The sequence below is a fragment of the Eschscholzia californica genome, unplaced genomic scaffold (assembly GCF_041429995.1).
Source record: "Eschscholzia californica isolate CP2 unplaced genomic scaffold, dmEscCali1.0.p SCAF_5, whole genome shotgun sequence".
NCBI lineage: Eukaryota > Viridiplantae > Streptophyta > Magnoliopsida > Ranunculales > Papaveraceae > Eschscholzia > Eschscholzia californica.
The window spans coordinates 20,227,798-20,249,391 of NW_028238472.1; the positions used below are offsets into that span (position 1 = coordinate 20,227,798).

A 21,594-nucleotide genomic window follows, 5' to 3' on the forward strand; every position below is an offset into this window, starting at 1 on the left:
GTGGAAGCCGAAGCCTACCACCAAATCAGAGACCGCGAGGTAAAAAGTTTTGTTTGGAAATATGTCATTTGCAGGTTTGGAGTTCCCAAGGAGATTGTCACAGACAACGGTTCACAGTTTATCAGCTTTGATTTCCAAGACTTCCGCAAGGAGTGGGGAATCAAACTAAGTTTTTCGACTCCTAGATACCCTCAATCCAATGGGCAAGCAGAATCGTCAAACAAAACGATAATGACCTCACTGAAAAAACGACTCAAGAAAGCTAAAGGGGCATGGGCAGATGAACTACCAGGAGTGTTGTGGTCATACAGAACCACTTCAAAGACCCCAACTGGGGAAACCCCATTTTCCCTTTCATACGGTTGTGAGGCAGTAATACCAGCTGAAACAGGAGTTCCCTCTGCCCGATACCGATGGACCATAGAAGAGAGCAATTGGGAACTACTTAACCATAACCTGGATACGGTAGACGAGGTAAGGGACATGGCGGCAATAAGGAATGCCACATACCAAAAGAAAGCAGCCAAACATTACAACAAGAACGTCAGGGTTCGTACATTCAAAGTTGGCGATTGGGTTCTGAGGAAAGTATTTCACAATACTAAGGAAACAGGAGCTGGCAAGTTAGCCCCTACTTGGGAGGGCCCATACGTCATTACCAAGGTAGTGGGACAAGGAGCTTACAAACTTCAATCAAAAGATGGCCTCAACATTGGCAATATCTGGAATGCCATTCACTTACGAAGGTACTACTTCTAACCTTGAAACTTCTCCTATTTTGCCTTTTTTCCAAAAGATCACCTACTGACTTGGGCGTCGGAGGGTTGTTGGCTACGCCAACAACCACCCCTCACCATCTACGTGTGATGACAGGAACTGTCTCCAAGACACAACAAAGTAACAAAAACAATAAGAGGCTGGACGTCAGAGTCGAAGTCCAAACCACCAGAAGAGTTTCGCACTTCGACTGGGGGGCATGCGGATACTATAAGAAGACTATGAAGAAACTCAAGAACAATACGGGTTAAGCAACCCTCACCTGTCCAACAGGCAACTAAAATCACCAGGCACCTAAGTTGAATGACGAACACTTCTTCATCTGACAACAACGAGTTCAACGTACTGTTCATCAAAATTAATTTAAAAGGAACAAAGTCCTGCACTTATTCCTCAAGTTCAATGTAATGTTCTTTAAAGGGTTAATTCCGTTTTGGCCCCCGATTTGTGACCAACTGGCCGTTTTAGCCCCCATAAGTGTCCGGCAGTTCGTTTTGGCCCCAAAAAATTCCTAAATGGCCCCAAATTTTTTTAACCTCCCAATTATACCCCCATGGCATTTCTGTAATTTATTTTTTTTCTTTTTCTTTGTCCACCTCATCTAACAATTGACACATCACTCTGTCCACCTCACCCTTCTTCTCCGGCGAAAGGTTGCCGGCCGGAATAAAAAATTCCGGCCGGCCACCTTTACCAAAATAAATTTTTTTTTTTTTTTTTTATTTCTCTCTCTTCTTCATCTCCTTCTTTCTCTCTCTTCTTCATCTCCTTCTTTCTTTCTTCTTCTTTCTTTCTTCTTCTTTCTTTACCTCTCTCTCTCTCTAACCCTTCTATTTCTCTCTCTCTAACCCCTCTCTCTCTCTCCCTATAACTCCGGCGAAGGGGCGGAGCCCCTTCGCCGGAGAACCAGACCTTGAAGGTCTGGTTGGAAACCAAACCTTCAAGGTCTGGTTTGAAACCAGATTCGGTCTGGTTTCAAACCAGACCGAGATCTGGTTTCTACAACCAGATCCCGGTCTGGTTTGAAACCAGATCGGAATCTGGTTTCAACTAAGAAACCAGATTCCGATCTGGTTTCAAACCAGACCGGGATCTGGTTGTAGAAACCAGATCTCGGTCTGGTTTGAAACCAGACCGAATCTGGTTTCAAACCAGACCTTGAAGGTCTGGTTTCCAACCAGACCTTCAAGGTCTGGTTCTCCGGCGAAGGGGCTCCGCCCCTTCGCCGGAGTTATAGGGAGAGAGAGAGAGGGGTTAGAGAGAGAGAGAGGTAAAGAAAGAAGAAGAAAGAAAGAAGAAGAAAGAAAGAAGGAGATGAAGAAGAGAGAGAAAGAAGGAGATGAAGAAGAGAGAGAAATAAAAAAAAAAAAAAAAAATTTATTTTGGTAAAGGTGGCCGGCCGGAATTTTTTATTCCGGCCGGCAACCTTTCGCCGGAGAAGAAGGGTGAGGTGGACAGAGTGATGTGTCAATTGTTAGATGAGGTGGACAAAGAAAAAGAAAAAAAATAAATTACAGAAATGCCATGGGGGTATAATTGGGAGGTTAAAAAAATTTGGGGCCATTTAGGAATTTTTTGGGGCCAAAACGAACTGCCGGACACTTATGGGGGCTAAAACGGCCAGTTGGTCACAAATCGGGGGCCAAAACGGAATTAACCCTTCTTTAAATCTAAGATATCACTTCCAATGTAAACAAAAATCTAGAAATAAAATCTCAAGTATTTATCCAGTACTTACTTGTGTGCAAACTTTATCAATATCGATGTCATCTCATTACTTTTCTGAAGAAGAACAGTAGGTCGCTAGACGATTGGTAACCCATCTAAGATGGGACAACAAGCAGCTGGCCGTCACCTGAACACAATAAGGTGCTGGCCGTATCCCTGATATAAGTTAGGATTTGTAATCCACTCAAGGTGGGACAACAAGCTGCTAGCCGTCACCCGAACACAGTAAGGTGCTGGCCGTATCCCTTATATAAGTAAGATTTGTAATCCATTTAAGTTGAGACGACAGTAAGTTGCTAGCCGTCACCTGAACACAGTAAGGTGCTAGCCATCACCCGAACACAGTAAGGTGCTGGCCGTATCACTTGTATAAGTTAGGATTGGTAATCCATCCAAGATGAGACAGTAAGTTGTTGGTCGACACCTAAACGCAATAAGGCGCTAGTCGTCTTTCCTACATAAGTTGGTACCACAACCACTCAACTAAGGAGAAAAACAACAAGTACATAACCATAGCAATATATCCTTAAAGGAAGAGTCTCAAAGAAATCCAGTGGGTTCACATGAACCATCAAAATACAAGAAGTCAACTCTACAAACAACATATATCCGACGCGTGTTGTCTGAACAAAAGGGCTGAGCGCCTAACGACACACGACGACGACTACATATAGTTCGTCACTAAGGAAAAGAAATCAACAACACACATAATATTCTAAACAAGTCAAGACAAAGGAAAACACTAATGAGGCGAACCACCTCCAAGTGCATCATCGCCCCTCATCACCTCATCCATATCTATCGTCATCTCTCCCGCCCGCTGCTCCGCCAAGAGCTCCTCGTGACGAACCCGCCAGGCCTCTATGTTATCATCCATATCCCATCCGTCGGGCCCATTCTCGCGGTACTCGACGAACAAGTCTGCACGGGTCCGTAACGCCGCGTCAGTCGCAATCTGATCCCTCTCACGGGGAAATTCATCAACTAGTTGTTGGTTGTACGCTGCTTCTCGCTCCAGCACAGTGTACCGCCCCCGAAGATCCTCCAACTCTCTCTCCCGGGCACGCATCCTGTCACCCTGCTCCTGAAAAGAAACCACCTGGCTATCGTAACGAGTCTGCAACCTGGAGAATGATCCCGTCAACTCCGCAACTCGGTCAACGCTCTCGCTCAACTGACGACGGGAGGAGATCGATGCCATGAGAGCCTACCAAGACCCAAAACAAAGATGAGCATGTAAATATAACAAAAAATAGTTGCAACTTGAATAAGAGGCAAATACCTGGTATTGGTGCGAAACACCATAGTCTGCAACCCCGCAGGGACCATAAGCAAGGAACTTCTGATGATCCTCAGAAGAGAGCAACTGGTCCCCTCCAGTAGACAAAAAAGTGGAACCATCAAAGGGAGAAGCAGAAGGATGATGCCTCCACATAGAAACCCCACCAGAAGACTCAGATAGGGGTATCGCCGAGTAAACCGGCTCCGTAGCTGGGACCTCCTCGGTAATAGGAGCAGACGAAGAAGAATGCGGAAGAGAACTCGAACCGATACCTGCCTTGGACCTCTTCCTCTGGCCACCCTTCTGGATGTCCGCATAAGCACCAGGGATGTAGCCGGAACCCACCATTTCTGACGACGAAAAAGACTCTGTACTCGCTGCTGGAGGTGAGAATAAGATCGGCGCACTAAACACCTCTTGGGAATGACGAAGCGCACTCTGTATCTCGACAGCCGCAGCAGGAGGAGGAACTTGACCAATCAAAGTTCTACCAGGGACGAAATCCCACAGAGGAGTACTTGAAATAAGAGAATGAGACAGAAGGAAAGCGCTACTTCTCTCGGGGTCACGACGTTCGAGCAGTTGGGAGATCCTCTCTCTCCAGCCACGAAGCTTCGCAACGTTCTAATTATTGAACGTACAATCTGTCAAGAAGATGATACAACATTAGGCAACAACATACATGGCGTACTCAAAATAAATGGTAACATACTTACGGGCGTCTTGCCAACGGGAAGGAATCTGACCTATCCCTCGGTCACCGAACACTAGGTCACCACGTGCAAGAAAATAATTGGTTTTCCACTTTCGATCGGTATCCGGTAAACCAGTGATCAAAAGAACACCAGGTTTTCGCGGCTTGATGCCATACCGACCCTTGTCCCTAGAGTGACTCGCCAAGTGGTAGAAGCGGAGGACATCGCTAGCTGAGAGATCTACGCTTTGTAGATAGGCCAACACTTCCAAACACAACAAAAGCCTCCACGCGCCAGGCATGAGCTGTGAAGGAGCTATCTCGTAATGATCTAAGACCCCGTGAACCGAGCGGGGGATGGGGAATCTAAATCCCATGGAGAAAGGAGTCGTGTACAGCGCGGTCCAGCCGCCATGATCTTCGTCAATTAGCTCGTCGGGTTGAGGAAGCCTGAGCTCTATAGAGTCGGGAATGTTATACATGAATCTTACTTTCTGAAGTCCATCCTCCGTAATAGTGGAGGCCGGATTTTCAGATAAGCGCTTCAAGGATGCGCGTTTTTGCGCCAACATTCGTCTAAATTCTGAAGGTTCTGGCGCATGAGTCGGATCAGAGGACCTGACGGTGACTCATCTCAGAAGGCAAAGTCTGTATGGAAAATGGACAAGGTTTCAGATCCTACAACGACTAAGTGAGGCTAAGGAAGTGAGCAATAGTTAGCATGGTGTGTGCAGTCAGTTAAACGAACTTAGCAGTAACCCACTCAAGGTATCAAACCTAGCAGTAACTCACTCAACGTATCAAGCCTAGCATTAACTCAGTCAAAGTATCGAACATAGCAACAACTCGGTCAAGGTATCTAATCTAGCAATAACTAACTCAAGGTATGAATCTCAAAAACACATGCCAACAAATAAGGAAAGTAGCTTTGAAGATCAAACGCTATAAACATTCAAGAACGAATCAAGAACAATTGAAGAACACTAAAATTCAATCAAAGAACTCAACAAAATCAAGTAGGAAAGAGAAAAATACCTTATCAAGGTGAAGAATCCCAAGAATCTCTCTCCAAGCTCCAAATGGCAAGTGAAACAATGGCCTTACACCTCTTTTTATAGGGTCCAACCCAAGGGGTACCCCCCAACTCCTTCCCGCAAGTACATTTGAACACTGATACGTGAAGAACATAGGCGTCCCAAGGACCCAAGACATGTCTGAGGCATACGCGGGAACCGAGTGGACGATACCCGGACACCCAGACACCCGGACAAAACGAAGCGGAAAGAGCTGATCGTCCGAACGGCAAACGCGCAAGAAAGAGCCGGCCGTCCGGATGGTCGGCGCGCAAGAAGTAGCTGGCCTTCCAGACGGCCAGCGTACGCGCAGGAGAGCGCTGGCCGATCAACGGCCAGCAAGCGCGCAGGAGCGGGCTGGGCGTTTCCCAAACGCCCAGCGCGCGCCACGTGGCGCGCTCCTGTGCGCCAGCGCAGGAGCGCTCCGGGCGCCCCGCGCGCCCCCATGGCGCGCTCCTGTGCGCCCGTGCGCAGGAGCGCCCTGGTCGCGCTCCGGGCGCCCCGCGCGCCCCCATTGCGCCCGGCGCCCAAAAACGTACTGCCAGAGTCCGAAATATCTGATTTTTTCACGTGGCACCCCCTCTTCGCGACCAATTTTCCGTCAAACGAATCTTCCCGCGATTCTGTCAGACCAAGTATCCGAAACCTACCGGCACCTCAATAATACGAGCAGGACACTCAACCTCGAAACAGCCATCGCTACGATGCAAAGTGACACTCCCACTAGTAAAATATGATCGAGACGCGCACTCCTCCGCTGACACGGTCATACCTCACTACTCTCTAACTCCGCATCCGGACTTAGAGAGTGGGGGGCAAATTGTATGGGCAAATATCCGCCCCACGAGGTGCCCGCAGAATTTATAAACAATTGCTTCGTAAGGATAAAATCCGCGAAGCTTGATAAGGAGGCCCGGTAACGGCCCAAGACGCTAGCATGATCACCAGATCCATACCCGCTTAACACTAAGCGTATCTGACACGTGTCGCGCGATAACCACCTCCTAGTACTAAGCTATCTGACGGCTAGAAGGTTATCGCGCAATCCATAACCGCACTAATGGTGAATATTCCGTATCTTTCACTTGAAGACGGACGTTACCGGCCAGTAGCTTATCGCACGCGCGATAACATCCTGACCGTCCCCCAAGAGATTCGAATACTCATCTGACGGTCGATACGTCAGATCCCCTATCTCTTAACGTACTTCCATGAATAATGTCACAAAATAATTACGTCGGTTAGGAGATGACCGTCATCAAGACGACCCTCCTCTACTACTATAAATACAAGAGGCTATAACCAGACCAGGGCATCCAATATTCGACAACGATACTCGAGTAATCCATCTTCACTACCATTCCCTTCGATAAGCCTCTCAAAGAGCTCTTCACCTTTCTAAAGTCTCTGACTCATCGTCTTAGAAGTTGGGAGATAAGAGCTTAATAGTCCCGAATTGAACAATAATTGGCTAGTCGTATCGACACCATTACCATCACCACCTTATCGCATAAGAAAGCTCTCAGGTCTCATATTCCTCTCATCCAGCAATAACTAGCTGGCCGTAACACCATTTCGCAGTAACTAGCTGGCCGTATCGTCATCCTAATACGGCTACCTCCTCACCGCATCATTCACCTAGCGATAAGACGCTAGGCGTATCGTCATCATCCATCCAACGATTCTCACCATCCGATCCACTTACGACCAGCACCTTATTGCTGATCCCTTTACGACCAGCACCTTATCGCAAATTCACTTACGACTAGCAAGTTAACGACAATATATCATCACCGTCACCCTCCTAATTACTGTAAGTAAATCACTACCGTGGAGATCTGTTCCGACAACTTCACGAGCCGCGACACCTAAGCACTCCGACGACGGTTACCCTTCTGTTGCCCACTTTGACTTTCTTATTTATATTTGACCGAGTATCTGACTTGACCGTCAGAGCCCCCTTAGGCCGGCACCATCCCGGTGTCCCAGAGGCTTCACGATCTCTCCTCTCTTTTTGTGTGCAAGTTCTTTTCAACACGTAGCCGGTCCCCGAAGCATCCGACCCGACCCGACAAGACGTTTGACCGTCGACCCGTTGACTGTCAGACTTTCCGACCCGTAGACATTTTACCGTCTACAGTACCATCAACATACCTCCAAGTATTGAGGTTTCCAACACCTTGGGGAGTACGGGAAATCAAAGGAGACCAAGGAGCTTCCAGGAACCGCTACAAGAACACAATGAAGGCTCCCAAGAAGCCCTTGTAGGAATTACAGAACAAAGTGCCCCTCAACTCAAACTTTAACCAACCGAACATGGAGGAGTTAGACGAAGTTCAAATTAACCCCGACATCCCAGAGCACAAAGTCCAAATTGGAGCACAGCTAGCTCCTACTCTTAGAGAAAAACTCATTGAATTCCTAACTGATAACTCTGATTGTTTTGCTTGGTCTCATGCAGATATGACAGGGATAAACTCCTCTATAATAGTTCATGAATTACAGGTAGACCCTTCCCATACCCCGGTCAGACAGAAAAGAAGGAAATTCGCACCAGAACGCAACAAAGTGATCAACAAGGAGATCCAGAAGCTACTTGACATCGGATCTGTAAGAGAAGTGCACTATCCAGATTGGCTCGCTAATGTGGTGGTTGTAAAAAAGAAGAATGGTAAGTGGAGGGTATGTATTGACTTTACAGACTTGAACGAAGCATGCCCGAAGGATTCCTTCCCACTACCTCACATCGACATTTTAGTAGACGCCACAGCTGGACACGAACTCTTGAGCTTCATGGATGCATTCTCGGGCTACAATCAGATCCTTATGCATCCAAACGACCAGGAGAAAATCACCTGGTTTGTGAAGAATATTCTTCATTGGGAAAGTTGTAACCACTACAATTGGGAAAGTGAGTATGACTAAATCGATGTCTTATGTTACACATCGGTTTAATCTACTCGACAATTTGAGTATAACAACGGTTTCATCTTACGAATGAAAACTTATCATTCTCTTCGATCGAATGTTTCTCTTTGCTTTTTGTCGGTATGACTAAATCGACGATCTCTTATGTTACTCATCGGTTTCATCTTTCCAATAGCTTGAGAAAGAAATCGGTTTTATCTTATCGACAAAAACTGGTCAATGTATTTGACTAACATGTGTGTCTCTAAGAAAAGTGAGTATGTTAGGATAACAATAAGTTTAGGTGTGTGTGTGTGTGAATAACCGTGATTGTATTTGGTAGAATCGGTAGTGTACGTAACATTTAAATTTCCCATTGACACTTAGGTGCATCTATGGCTCCCCTTCTTTTTACTCTTTAAAGCATCTCCAATGCAACACTCAATCTTAGAAATTCTGAGTGCCACCTAGGATTTTTAGAATTTTTTCTCAAAACTCCTCTCCAATGCAACACTCTATTTGGATCTCTAAGATGACGTGTCAAGGCTGGAATAGAGATATCTCAAGAGGACACTCTATTCTATAGTGTCCTCTTGAGATATCTCTAATTTTCCAACTCATCAATATTTGATTTTCAACCAATAGAAATCGAGTCTTCTATATTTTATAAAATAACTAATTATTTATTGACAAAAATAACTACGCCACATAAGTAAATAAGATAAATTTAGAGTTTTGCATTGGAGACAAAAAAAAAATTGAGGATCTCTATTAAAGCCACTTAGAGCATCTCCAATGCAAAACTCAATCTTAAAAATTCGGAGTGCCACATAGGATTTTTTGAGTTTTTCTTAAAAAAATCATCTCCAATGCAAAACTCAACTAAGATCTCAAAGATGATGTGTCGAGAGTGGAATAGAGATATTTCAAGAGGACACTCTATTTTCAGAGTGTCCTCTTGAGATATCTCTAATTGTCCAACTCATCAATATTTAAATTTCAACCAATAGAAATCAAGTCTTCGTATATTTCCAAAATAACTAATTATATTTTTACAAAAATAACCATGACACGTAAGTAAAATAAAAGAGTTTAGAGTGTTGCATTGGAGACATATAAGAATTTAAGATCTCTATTTTCGACACCTAGGAGTGAGAATCTCAATTGGAACTTGACAATAGGACGAATGGAGATTTTTTTGAGTTTTGCATTGGAGATGCTCTTAGAAATGAGAATCTCAATTGGAACTTGACACATAAGATGAATAGAGATTTTTTGAGTTTTGCATTGGAGATGCTCTTAGGTCCCCCTCTCTCTTAGCGCCTTAGAGATTGGTGTAATCCTTGCTGTTTTGGAGGCCCACGGTGAGTGCCGATTGCCGAAGAGAGGGATGCGCTATGAGAGCTGCACTTTTAGAGGCCCCGTTGACACTTTCTTCTCAAAAACTTGATCCCCAAACAAAATACCTTGGGTCTTTTCTTCTCACCCTCGACTCTCAGCACCCATTTTAATCGCTACTGAAAATCCCAACTTCTTCGATGATTCTCTCCGCAACTAACGATTTCATCAAGTTTCAATGAACTCGGTTCCTCGATTTTCCATTTGGAACGAAAATGTCCTTCCCCCGTTTCCTTGTTTTCTCCTTCCAACATCGCTCGAGAGTCTCTCTGGATCTTCTTAACAGGTTAGTTCTATTAAATTTGCAGTTTCTTTTTCTTCATAGTTTTGTTTCCGAATTGAAAAAATTGAACTTTATGATCAGAGAGAGATAAAGTTCTTAGCTTGCGAAAATAATTGAGTCAACATATTAATCTTAAAGGTATTTGGCAGTTAGAAGTGAAGTGGTTCTCCTAAGCATAAGTTAGGTTTAATGGAGAAAAAAATTACTCCATAAAAACTAGGATAAGTTAGTTTGGTAATGGTGGTGGTGGTGGTGGTGGTTTGGTCTAAGCTGGCTGTGGTGGTGCTATTGAGGTGGCAGACTTTGACCATAAGTTAAAACTACTTAAAAATTCAGCCAGACCCGTCTACTTATGTTTTCTCTTATAATGGATTGTTATCAATGTAAAGGGGGTGTCCTATTTTTTCAGTTTTGGGGATAGAGTTAAATGTGGCTGAGTGCTAGGGTTTTGGTGAGCTAAATATACTAAAACCCTTGAGGCATCTGTATAAGCTTGTTCATTATTCATAATGAGATTCATCGCGCCAGTGTTTACCGTGGTGTTTGTGTGACTGTTTACTTCTATTATTGTTTTTGTTGGTTTGATTGCTCTTTGTCGTAACAGTCTACATGAGAATGTGTTGCCAACTACTCTCTTATCATCACACTCTGAGATTTTGTTATTGAATAGAAGTTCAAGTCTGTTAGTATGTATGAATTTCAATGGAGATGGTTAGCTTTGATGTCAAAAGAAGAAGCATTGGGTGGTGAAATACCTTAGCATTCAATTCAATATCCATCTTATGCCATTTTTACCGTTCTACATTTTGAAGATAACTGTGGGAGGATTGCGTTAGAATTCTGAAGTTGTTACTTTTTAGTGGACATACATTATGAATTGATTACGAAATGTGCTCTTAGGCTATATTAGATGTGTGTAACTATATTGACACTTCGATTTCCATGTTTTATTGATAATTTTGAGAGAGAAGATTGACCCACATTAAGAACTTTAGCATCTTTAACAAAGGAATAAGAATGCTATTCAATTGTCATGATACTGTTCTCTAGCGGTGGTGAGTTAGAGATGATTGTGGTGATGTGGTGTGACGATAATAATTATGAGAAGAAGCCTTATTCAAAAGGTATTTTGAGGTTTTATTGCCTTTTACCCTCGTTTCTCCATAAGAATCCTCCATTATCTTATTTCACATTCAAGCCTCCGAATCTAGATTATAGTAGTTCATTTGCGTTTGTGCAAATAAATCTTAATTTTTACCTGAAAGGCATGAACTGTTAATCAGAATATCTATTGAAATTTATACTTGTCTATTTATTTTTTCCAGTGCTTATTACATTTTTCTTTTAATCGTCATTTACGCCTTAGCAACTTGATACTATGTACTGTCCTTTGGTGAAAAACGCCGTCAACTCCTGAGCATTTTTTGTACAAGGTAAAAACTTTGTTTGTTTCTCTATTTGTTAAAACCCGAGTTTCTTTTTTTTTATCTTTCTCTTTGTACTCGAAAGTGGTTCTTCTTTATGTTTTTCTTTGTGTAGCTTTTAACCAATATGTCTCCATTTTAGGTTAGGTTCCGGAAGAAGAGTACAGTGTCATAACTACTCAGGAGCACCAAAACACAATAAGACACGGCTAGATACTCGGCCTGTAGTCACTAAGGAGCGATTGAATTCTCATTCGACCTCCTGGACTACTTATATAGTTGTACGATATCTACATCAATTTGATCCTTATGTTAATCTCTCATATATGATATATGTACCTTTTTCTAAAGTAGACCAACAATTCCCACTTTACGACATCTTTGTTTTATAAGGAATAGGAACCTGATATTCTTAACTTGTTTTATTTTTTCAAGCCTGCTGGTTTACTGGCGATTGCTGGAGGTGGTATATTTATTCACTATAATGACGAGAGACGAGCAATTCTAAAAGGTGCATTCCTTAAGTGCTACAACCACTAATGTTTAGTTATTAGTTAGGTTGGCCAGTATATCAAGGTTAAAATGAGAGTTGGACATAACCGGTTCTCATACTAGGAGGCCAAATTAACAAAACAGAATAGACTCTAGGATGCATCGAAAAGAAAAATAATGATCATTGTTTAATTTGAGATGGGTGTCACCGCGAACAAAACCCTTATCCTATTCGGTTAACTTGGATAAAGATCATTTCTGTTTTGGTCAATGGATATGGGTGTATGTTAAAGTAGACGAAGAGTCGAAGATGGTGACAAATTTGTTTTTATATCATCGCCCTTGGTATAATTCAAAGGTCGGTCCGATTTCCTTAAAAGGATTTGTTGTTAACTCATATTTACTACTTCAATGGATCAGGCCAAGAGATTGAGAATGTGAGAGATACACGCAAAGGACCCACAATTGGAGGTCCTTTTCATCTGATTGATACTGAAGGTTGTCCGGTTACTGAACGCAACCTTGTTGGGAACTGGGTACTGCTTTACTTTGGCTACACTTCTTCCCCCGATATTGGACCGGAGGAAGTTCAGAAAATGGCAAAAGCCATTGACACATTAGGTTTGTCATAATTAGACGTCATGTATTATCATTTTCACTTTTCTCCTTTCTGTTTTCGTTTCTTCTGTCCGGAATGCTACTGATATTTCTCTTGACTTGGAACAAGAATCTGAGCAGAAACTTAAAGTCCTACCCATCTTTGTCACAATCGACCCTCAGAGAGATTCCCCTTCGCAGCTCAAAGCTTACCTCAAAGGTCAGCCTATCCGTTCTCACATGCATGTAACCTTTTTGTTTCGAACTTCTCTCCATTTTATATTCGTTATCTAAATATTTCTTCTCAAATTGCAGAATTTGATTCAAGGATAGTTGGGTTAACTGGTTCTATCTCTGCAATAAAAGAGATGGCTCGGGAATATCGTGTCTTTTTCAGAAAAAATGAGGAAGATGGAGCCGACTATCTCGTTCAGACTTCTCATAACATGTAAGTCTACCATATAAACTTCATTAAAAACTTGATCAAAATACGACTTTGTTCCTTTATTAATCAATTTCATTTTAACATTGATGAAAATAAAAGGTACCTTTTGGACCCGAACATGGAAATAGTGAGATGTTTTGGTTTAGAGTACAACGCTCAACAACTTTCGAAAGAAATATTCAACGAAATGAACAGAACATCCAAGCAATCTACCACACTTCGTCAATTACGTGACAAGCCTCTCTGACGTACTATGGTTCTTCACTTTTCCCGACGATGGTTTTTGCTTCCCTTCTTGCATAAAAGCTTTCACTTTCTTGATATGCATGTAGTGATTTTTCGAATTGTATCATGTGATTCTTTCGTCTTCCTTTTGTTTCTTAATGAGGGTTTAGTCTGTACAAGCAGCTGGAAAATGGATTAAATAACACATAAGATGTAGAATATAGCAGGTTAAGGGGTGTCTGCGAAATACCATTAAACTGGAATACCTAATGCAAACATTTTTTAGGCTTAATGGATCATACAAGTATTGTCTAACTCTTTGGGGATCTTAGGTCTCTCTTACCCAAAAAGCTAACTGAAGAGGTGAGGCTCTGCACCCATTTGTTGAAATACCACCAGCCAATTCCAGGAAGAACTGTGGGATAATCTCAACAAGCTCTCCCTCCCATTTTGTTTTTAACATCAATGACTATTGGGGTGAGATTGTTGCATTTTGGGCTCGTGTTGGTTGGTCTTGGGCCTCACTCACCTCAAAACCCTAGAACAGAGGCTTTCCCGCCTTATGACCTGACAACATGCCCCTTCTATGACTAATATGAGATAATCTCAACAGCTACATTAGTCAACGATTGAACTCAATATCAAGCTACATATCAAGCTACGCTCTAAAAATATGAGAGTTTTTTTTTTTAAACAAGAAGATTACACGAGTACAACAGACAATCACACATCATACAACAATTAATAAAGTATATTCATAATTGCCATGAGATTGTTCTATGGACACTCGATACACCTTCATAGTTATACAAACTCATCTATATGCCATTATTTACTCTTAATAACACAATATCAATTAATTATGGATTTGAACTTCCAAGAAATATTGAACCTTTGACTTCCATGTTTTCACAGCTTAGTGTCTAACCACTGCAAAAAGAGTTGGTGAATAGAATATGAGACTATCATAATGGGTATTATGACTTGTCAAATTCTGGATGTGATCTTTATTCATTAATGTATTGCCACACTTAGAAGGTTGAGAAGCATAAGATGCCTATGAAGCTACCCCCTTCCTCTCCACTCTTTCATCATTTTATTTATGTTTTGTCTTAAGATTACTTGTTATTTGTACAACCCATGATATGATTCTACATCAACTTTGTGTTGCAACAATCTTCCTCGTGTGGATATATAGATGAAATGGTCCATGTACGTAAATTTATGATCTAGTTTGTGACTCGAAATTGATGCGGTAGAATTCATACATTCAATTTATTATTGAGACTTATTTAAGTAATCACTTGATGGAAGTATGTGGTCAGGATAACGTTTCATCATGTTTGAGTCACAAATTGAATCATAAACCCAATACATCAAATAAAAAGAGGGTATGAAGTGACAACCTTTTGTTTGGTAAGATTTTAGTTTGCTTGTGAATCAAATGAAATGAGAGAAAAAGCAAGATGAGCTACTAAAAAGCACCAAAGAGTTATTTGGTATTAATATTTGGCTAGCTTGTGAACCAGAAAAAGTGAGATCTGGGGAAGGGGAGGGAAAGGGCAGTTTCCCTTAGTTTCAAGACTTTAAATCACGTGACTTACTTTAAGACTTTACGTATAAAGCACGTGCTATTCTTTTTTGCCAACTTTACTAGTATGTCTTTCACACTAAGCATGCAAAACACACAAAGTTCACACAATCACACTACACAGAGAAAGAAAGAGAATGTATAGCATCTTCCTCTGTCGGAAAAGGATAAGCAACTAATCAAATTTGGGGCGAAAAGTAATTGCTCTCATTTGTTGCACTATAATTTGAGTATAATTAAGTTTTGGGTCATGGGGTGCATCTCAAGATGCTACGTCTTTTTTGCTCTAACCCATTCCTCTCGTGTCACTCTTCGTGGGTACCGGACTGAGTAGTCTGAGAGACTCTCAAGTTAGGGGTAGTCCAGAGGCATTCGATTTGGACTGTGTTCGTCGTGTTCAAACTCAATACAGATTAGGCCTGTGTTCGTCGTGTTCAAACTCAATACAGATTAGGTCCAATCTAAGTATTCTTGGACTATTCTATCTATGGGGTGTTAAAAGAGAGAACTCTAACATCAAAAAAGAAGGGACTCATATAGAAGCATACCCTAAGTTTGGGGCAAGTAGAAAAAGCTGTCTAAATAACAATAAAAAGGTTATGATGAGAGATTGAATTAATAACTTTTACTAGAGACTAGAGAGGCATTATACATATAATGCTCCAATTAAAAGGATTGTCTTGTGTTTAAAGCAATGATAACATTGTCTCCTCTGTCCATTACCAAGATATGAACTCACATGCTTAATGACATGTCATTGTGGATGATGATGTCATTGACATGTGCAGAAAAAAAAAAATCAGCGTCCTGTTTGTTCATGACTGACTATCTTTTGGTGCGTAGAATGCTATATAGTTAAAAGCTATTATCATTTATTTGGTGCTTTACAATTAGGATAAGCTTCTATTTGAATAAGTAATTTTTTAGTGTCATCAATTATGAGAGTTCTTTAAAAAGTCATTTATGTTATTTTGAATTTCTATAATATCTAAAAAGAGTCAAATTAAGTATCTTGGCGTGGGCGAGTCCGTTCGGTCATTTTGGACCTGACGTAGTTAAGGTTTCATTATGAATTTTGTATATAATACGAACATGATTTAAGTTGTATTTTTTGTAAAAAGCTCGGATTACGTGTAAGAGATCAAATGTTCAACTTTCTCCCTCCTCACTACTGAGAATTCTTTTTTCTTAACATGCATAATATAAAACCTAAAATATTAACTCCGCTTGGAACCTTCTAATTGTTCGAGTCGGCCCTGTACCTAGGGTAATAAACTTTAGAAGTGTTAGAATGCTTGGGGGTATCTTTTATGTAATAAAGAATTGTTAGTATTAGATGTTAAGCTAGAGCTAGAATTTTTATTCAGTCTTAAGCTTTTTGAAGTTATTAAAACATATTTTCAGTTACAATGAGGTGATGTTTTAGGTTTATTTGTGTTATTCAAAGTTATTATCCAATTATTTGGAAGTTTATTGGACTTTTTATTCAATTATTTGGAAGTTGTTAAAACATATTCACTATAATGTCCAAAACGAGGATTAGGGGCAAAAAAAAAACAAAACCTTAATATTTCTATCCAAAGTGAAGGTGTCTCCTTTGTCATACCTTGTTGACCACAGTATTTACGTTCTTGAAACTTTTCTTTATGTCCGAAAGTCACAGTATCTCCTTCACAATTGGGGGTTGTCCTTATCTAATGACTCATTTCCACTTTCCTTGGGGGATGGATGTGTATGTGTAATGTGTCCAGAATGTCCAATCTTGACTCGGTCTTTTTTATAAATATATCAAATTAGTGTAGAATTTGACAGGAATCACGGCTTAATAAATTAATGAGAGGAAACTGATCCATGAAACAACAAAATTGACAAAATTAAGGCAGAATGGCAGTGGTGGATCCAGGATTTGGACCCAAGGGTGCGAAGTTATATACAAATCAAAAAAATTGCAAACACAATAATTAACTAGCGAAAAATTATCAACACAAATAAATTATATAGTATAGAATATTGTGAATGTATATCAAGTCAGGAGCGGAACCACAATTTTAAGTTAGACAGTAGCTGACCATAGATTAAAACTAATAGAAAATAATCGATTCATATGACTAGTTTTGAAAAAGACAATCTCTGGTGTGATTACAGTCGCTTAACTATACGTGCTAATTGTCGAACAAATATTTTTGTTCCTTTTTTAAAGGTAACCTGATAGGTTAGAAAGTGAAAATCCTTAATGATTTAAATTTTATCTTTTTAAGAAAGAAAAACAAAATGTATAAGTGAAAGGGTTTGAACACGAGACTTCTCATGTCTCACTACCTATACATAATTTCGTTTTGTTTTTATTTTCGAACTAATATTGAAGAGATACGGGCAGAGCCAGGTGGAGCGGCCATACCCCTTACACCCCTGCGGAAATGTCAAAGTCAACTCAATTTTTTTTCTTTTTGTTAAAAGGTCGACTCAAACGTGAAAGAAAGTAGACGGTCTACACACCATTCATCTTACTTTTCCCGTGTTGAACGACAAAGATTCTAAACCCATCCATCATCATCGTAAAGTTAAGTGGATTTGCCGGTTGATGAGGGTTAATACTCAATCCTTACATTAGCCTTTTGTGAAAGTTTATGTTAGTTGGTAGATTAGAAGACATAAACTGAAATAAATAACACAATGGTTTACGTGGTTCGGTCGGAGGATCACGACCTACATCCACGGAGAAAGCCATGAATGGCTGGATTATATTATTTCCACAATTGTGGGATTGATTGGTTACAGACTCGAAGACTCAATGCAACTCAATTCAATATAAAATACATAGAGGTCACTACTATTTATAGAGTGACTTGGGTATCTTATTTTCCTAAGACTCTATCTAGGATAACTATCAATAATATCTTCATATATCTTAGACGGTTGATACGGATATCTACGGATCTCGATTCATCTTGATCTTTATACTCTAACACTCCCCCTCAAGTTGGAAGCGGAACTTGTGAAGTTTCCAACTTGAAAATTGAACTTGGAAAAGATGGATGTTGCTCGCATGCGATCGGATTCAAACTTGAACTTGAACTTCCACGTAGACTAATTTTTGTTTAATGTCGAACAATTTTCAATGGTGTTGAATTCTTTGTCTGCAACTTGAACTTGTAATCGCACATAAAGTTGATATAATATTTTTGTCTTTCGTAAGCTTGAATCTCATTCATTTTTTTTTTCTCGAGCTCGAATAAAATTTGGTGAGAGGGAGGAAACGATACCATATATAGTTGATGATAAGAGAGGAACCGGTGGACATAATCGATTCATCTTGAGGATCCATGAAGAGGATGATGAATACATAGAAGTCACAACTAGAAATAGTTGGATAGAAGGGACAGAAGTAATCCGTCGCAAAAGGAAATTTCCAACAGTAAACACTGTGGCAAACGACTGTCACAAAACGGAGAAGTTGTCACAAATAAAATTGTGGAAATTAAGACCTCTAGCAAAATATCTAGGGTTTCTCGAAATAAGGATTTCTGAAACTCGATTTAGGGTTAATATCAAATAATAGAAATCACATGTAATGTATATTAGACTCCTAATCGATGATTTGTATGGACCATATGAATCGGACTCGGCCAAGATCAACCGGCGGTGATCGGTTTGTAGAGAGAGAGTGATGGATGTTATCACAATGGATTCGTCACCAAATTGAAAAGGGAAATCATTGGTGGTTAGGCCAAATCGACGGAAGCAATCGACTAGAACAATAGCCAGAAATTGCAGCAAAACAAACCCTGCCAGTGAAACCTGGCCTACCGTTGTTGATGATGGTGATATTCATCGGGACGATGAAACAATACCCCAAGAAGGAGAAATATAAAGTTCTCAATGAGAATCCATGAAAAAAACTAAACTCTGAAAGTTTAGAGAGAGACAGAGAATTACTACTCCAACGTTGGAACTGTGTGAACTTTCATGAAATTGGGAGAGAATTAAAGTACCAAGCAGGAAGAGGGAAGGGTACTTTGAAGATTAAGCTGGAGTGTTGGATTATAAAAGCTTAAATTGATAGAGTTAATTGTGGTTGCAGTGAAGGAATGACTCGGCTAGCAAATAATTGTTGCCCTGGCTTCTTGTGGTATATTGCAGAACATGAGTTCCCCAAAAAATTGACATCTAAAGTGAATGTCCTTCTCTGACGTGCATATGGTGATAATGAAGAAGGAATTGGCAAGTCTTCATAATCATGAAGCTTTGAACGAATAATTTAATAGGCTTGGAAAGCAATGGGTAATAACGGATCTATCAGACCCAGTTGGATACTAAAACTATGAACATATGGTCAGATGCAAATTTAAGAACAACCTTATGGCGGTGATACCCGAAGTTGTGTTAAAGATTACTTGATCACAAGATGAGAAATAATCACAAGAGAGATTTGGGAAAAGAAAAAATATCGACAAAGTCGATTACTCAATCACAATGACAAAAAAGATCGTCGGAACTTGATAATGACAAGAATAATTTGGGAATCTATAGCAGAGTGATTCATCTTGATCCCTATATCACAACGAAAAAATCGGCGATAATAGGGGAAGCTAAAAAAAATTCAAATATCCTGGTTGATTCTTGATATTTGATAACGAAATCACAACGATTGGAAAACTGCGGAAGCTAAGAGAACACAGGATTAACAAACCTGCTCGGATACCATGTGAAAGTTTATGTTAGTTGGTAGATTAGAAGACATAAACTGAAATAAATAACACAATGGTTTACGTGGTTCGGTCGGAGGATCACGACCTACATCCACGGAGAAAGCCATGAATGGCTGGATTATATTATTTCCACAATTGTGGGATTGATTGGTTACAGACTCGAAGACTCAATGCAACTCAATTCAATATAAAATACATAGAGGTCACTACTATTTATAGAGTGACTTGGGTATCTTATTTTCCTAAGACTCTATCTAGGATAACTATCAATAATATCTTCATATATCTTGGACGGTTGATACGGATATCTACGGATCTCGATTCATCTTGATCTTTATACTCTAACACCTTTCTACTGAGCATGACTTAGGGTTAGGGTCAAATTTCATTTTAGGTAAGGGTTAGGTTTCACATATATAGGAATGGATTGATTTGCTAAACAGTCAATTACAAAACAATGAAGTTAGATGGATTTATAAATTAACTGGTCAAAACTATTCAATCCGAATCTCTAACTTGGACAACCTTCGAAAGAGACAAAAGGAGAGGAATAATTTGAAAGGGTAAAGAAAAGCAGTAACCAGCTGGAGATGATAAACGTGGAGGCAAGGACCTCAAAAAAGACACTCAATTTTTCTTATGTTGTAAAATAGAAATCTTGTAATTTTTATGTATCTCATGTAAATATCTAAAATTATCTTATTTACACTTATGTGACAGATATTTTTCATTAAAGAAATATTTAGTTACTTAAAGAAATATGGAGACTTAATTTCTATTTGTTTAAATTGTAAACATGACAAGTTGGACAATTAGAGATATATTTCAAAATAACACTCTAGAAATAGAGTGCCCTCTTGAGATATCTATATTTAACTACTGCCACATCCAATTTGAGTTTGACATTGATGAGATCTAAAAATCCTATGTGAAACTTAGAGTGTCTAAGATTGAGTGTAGCACATGGAGATGCTCTTACCTGTAAAAATAAGAAATAGGTTGAGGTATGGAACATGAATTTTCTTGACAATTAGAATTTGTAAGATTGAGTGTAACACGTGGAGATGCTCTTACATGTAAAAATAAGATACAATCTGAGGTAACGAATGTGAACGCCCTCACTAATCGAATACGACTGGGATAGGACAATCACCAAAAGATATTGTGATAGTCCCACATCGCTCACGAGAGTATCCAGAGCCTGTGCTACATGTATACGCTCAAGCTTAGTAAGTGACGAGAACTTCTAAAGGGGCTCGTGAAGCCTTTGGCAAGAACAAAATCTCGTACCTATTTGAGGTGTGAAAAGCGAACATAATATCGTTAACTGCTAGGTTTTGGGGCGTCACAAATGGTATCAGAGCCGAGGACGACTCTTCACTGAAGGTGGGGGATTGTGATAGTCCCACATCGTCCACGAGAGTGTCCGGAACCTGAGCTATAGGTGTACTCTCAAGCTTAATAAGTGGTGAGGCCTTTTGGGGAGGCTCATGGAGCCTTTGTCAAGAACAAATATTGTACCTGTGTGAGGTGCGAAAAACAAAGACAATACCGTTAACGGGTAAGGCTTAGGACGACACAAATACTTTTACTTAATCTTGTATATATATATATATATATATATATATATATATATATATATCTGATCATCTATCTGTTCATATATATATATATGATCATCTATCTGTTCTTATATCTTTCTTATGTAAACTCTGATCAATATCTATTATATAAAACAGGATGATGAGTGCTGACTAGGACAAAACCAAAGACAAACTAATAGACAAACATAGAGATAAATCCGACCGTCCGTTTCGATTTAACACGATCTCATCCTTTAGACAAACAAAAAGATAAATCTAACCGTCTGTTTTAGGCTAGAGCTATCAAATTAAATCTTAACCATTAAATTAATAATTAACTATAATCTTTAATGATATGTCTGTTTTAATTTTTGGCATTAAATCAT

The 21,594-nt window shown here is 40.0% G+C and overlaps 1 protein-coding gene across 1 annotated transcript; it reads left to right on the forward strand.

Annotated features, from left to right (window-relative positions):
* The first annotated feature begins 9,841 nt into the window (after positions 1-9,841).
* Positions 9,842-13,617, forward strand: HCC2 (Thioredoxin superfamily protein). Its single transcript, XM_086643616.1, has 7 exons — positions 9,842-10,145; positions 11,709-11,847; positions 12,002-12,077; positions 12,479-12,679; positions 12,786-12,875; positions 12,971-13,103; positions 13,200-13,617. Exons 1-7 carry the CDS (start codon positions 10,075-10,077, stop codon positions 13,345-13,347), a joined length of 858 nt encoding a protein of 285 aa, XP_086499742.1. The 5' UTR covers positions 9,842-10,074; the 3' UTR covers positions 13,348-13,617.
* Positions 13,618-21,594: the final 7,977 nt, after the last annotated feature.

What these genes read in the sequence shown, in the direction of transcription:
- HCC2 (XM_086643616.1), top strand. Translation starts at nt 10,075, where the DNA reads ATGTCCTTCCCCCGTTTCCTTGTTTTCTCCTTCCAACATCGCTCGAGA. An exon ending in AAAAGCCATTGACACATTAG is followed by an intron (nt 12,680 to 12,785) that starts GTTTGTCATAAT and finishes ACTTGGAACAAG; the next exon opens with AATCTGAGCAGAAACTTAAA. An exon ending in GCTCAAAGCTTACCTCAAAG is followed by an intron (nt 12,876 to 12,970) that starts GTCAGCCTATCC and finishes CTCAAATTGCAG; the next exon opens with AATTTGATTCAAGGATAGTT.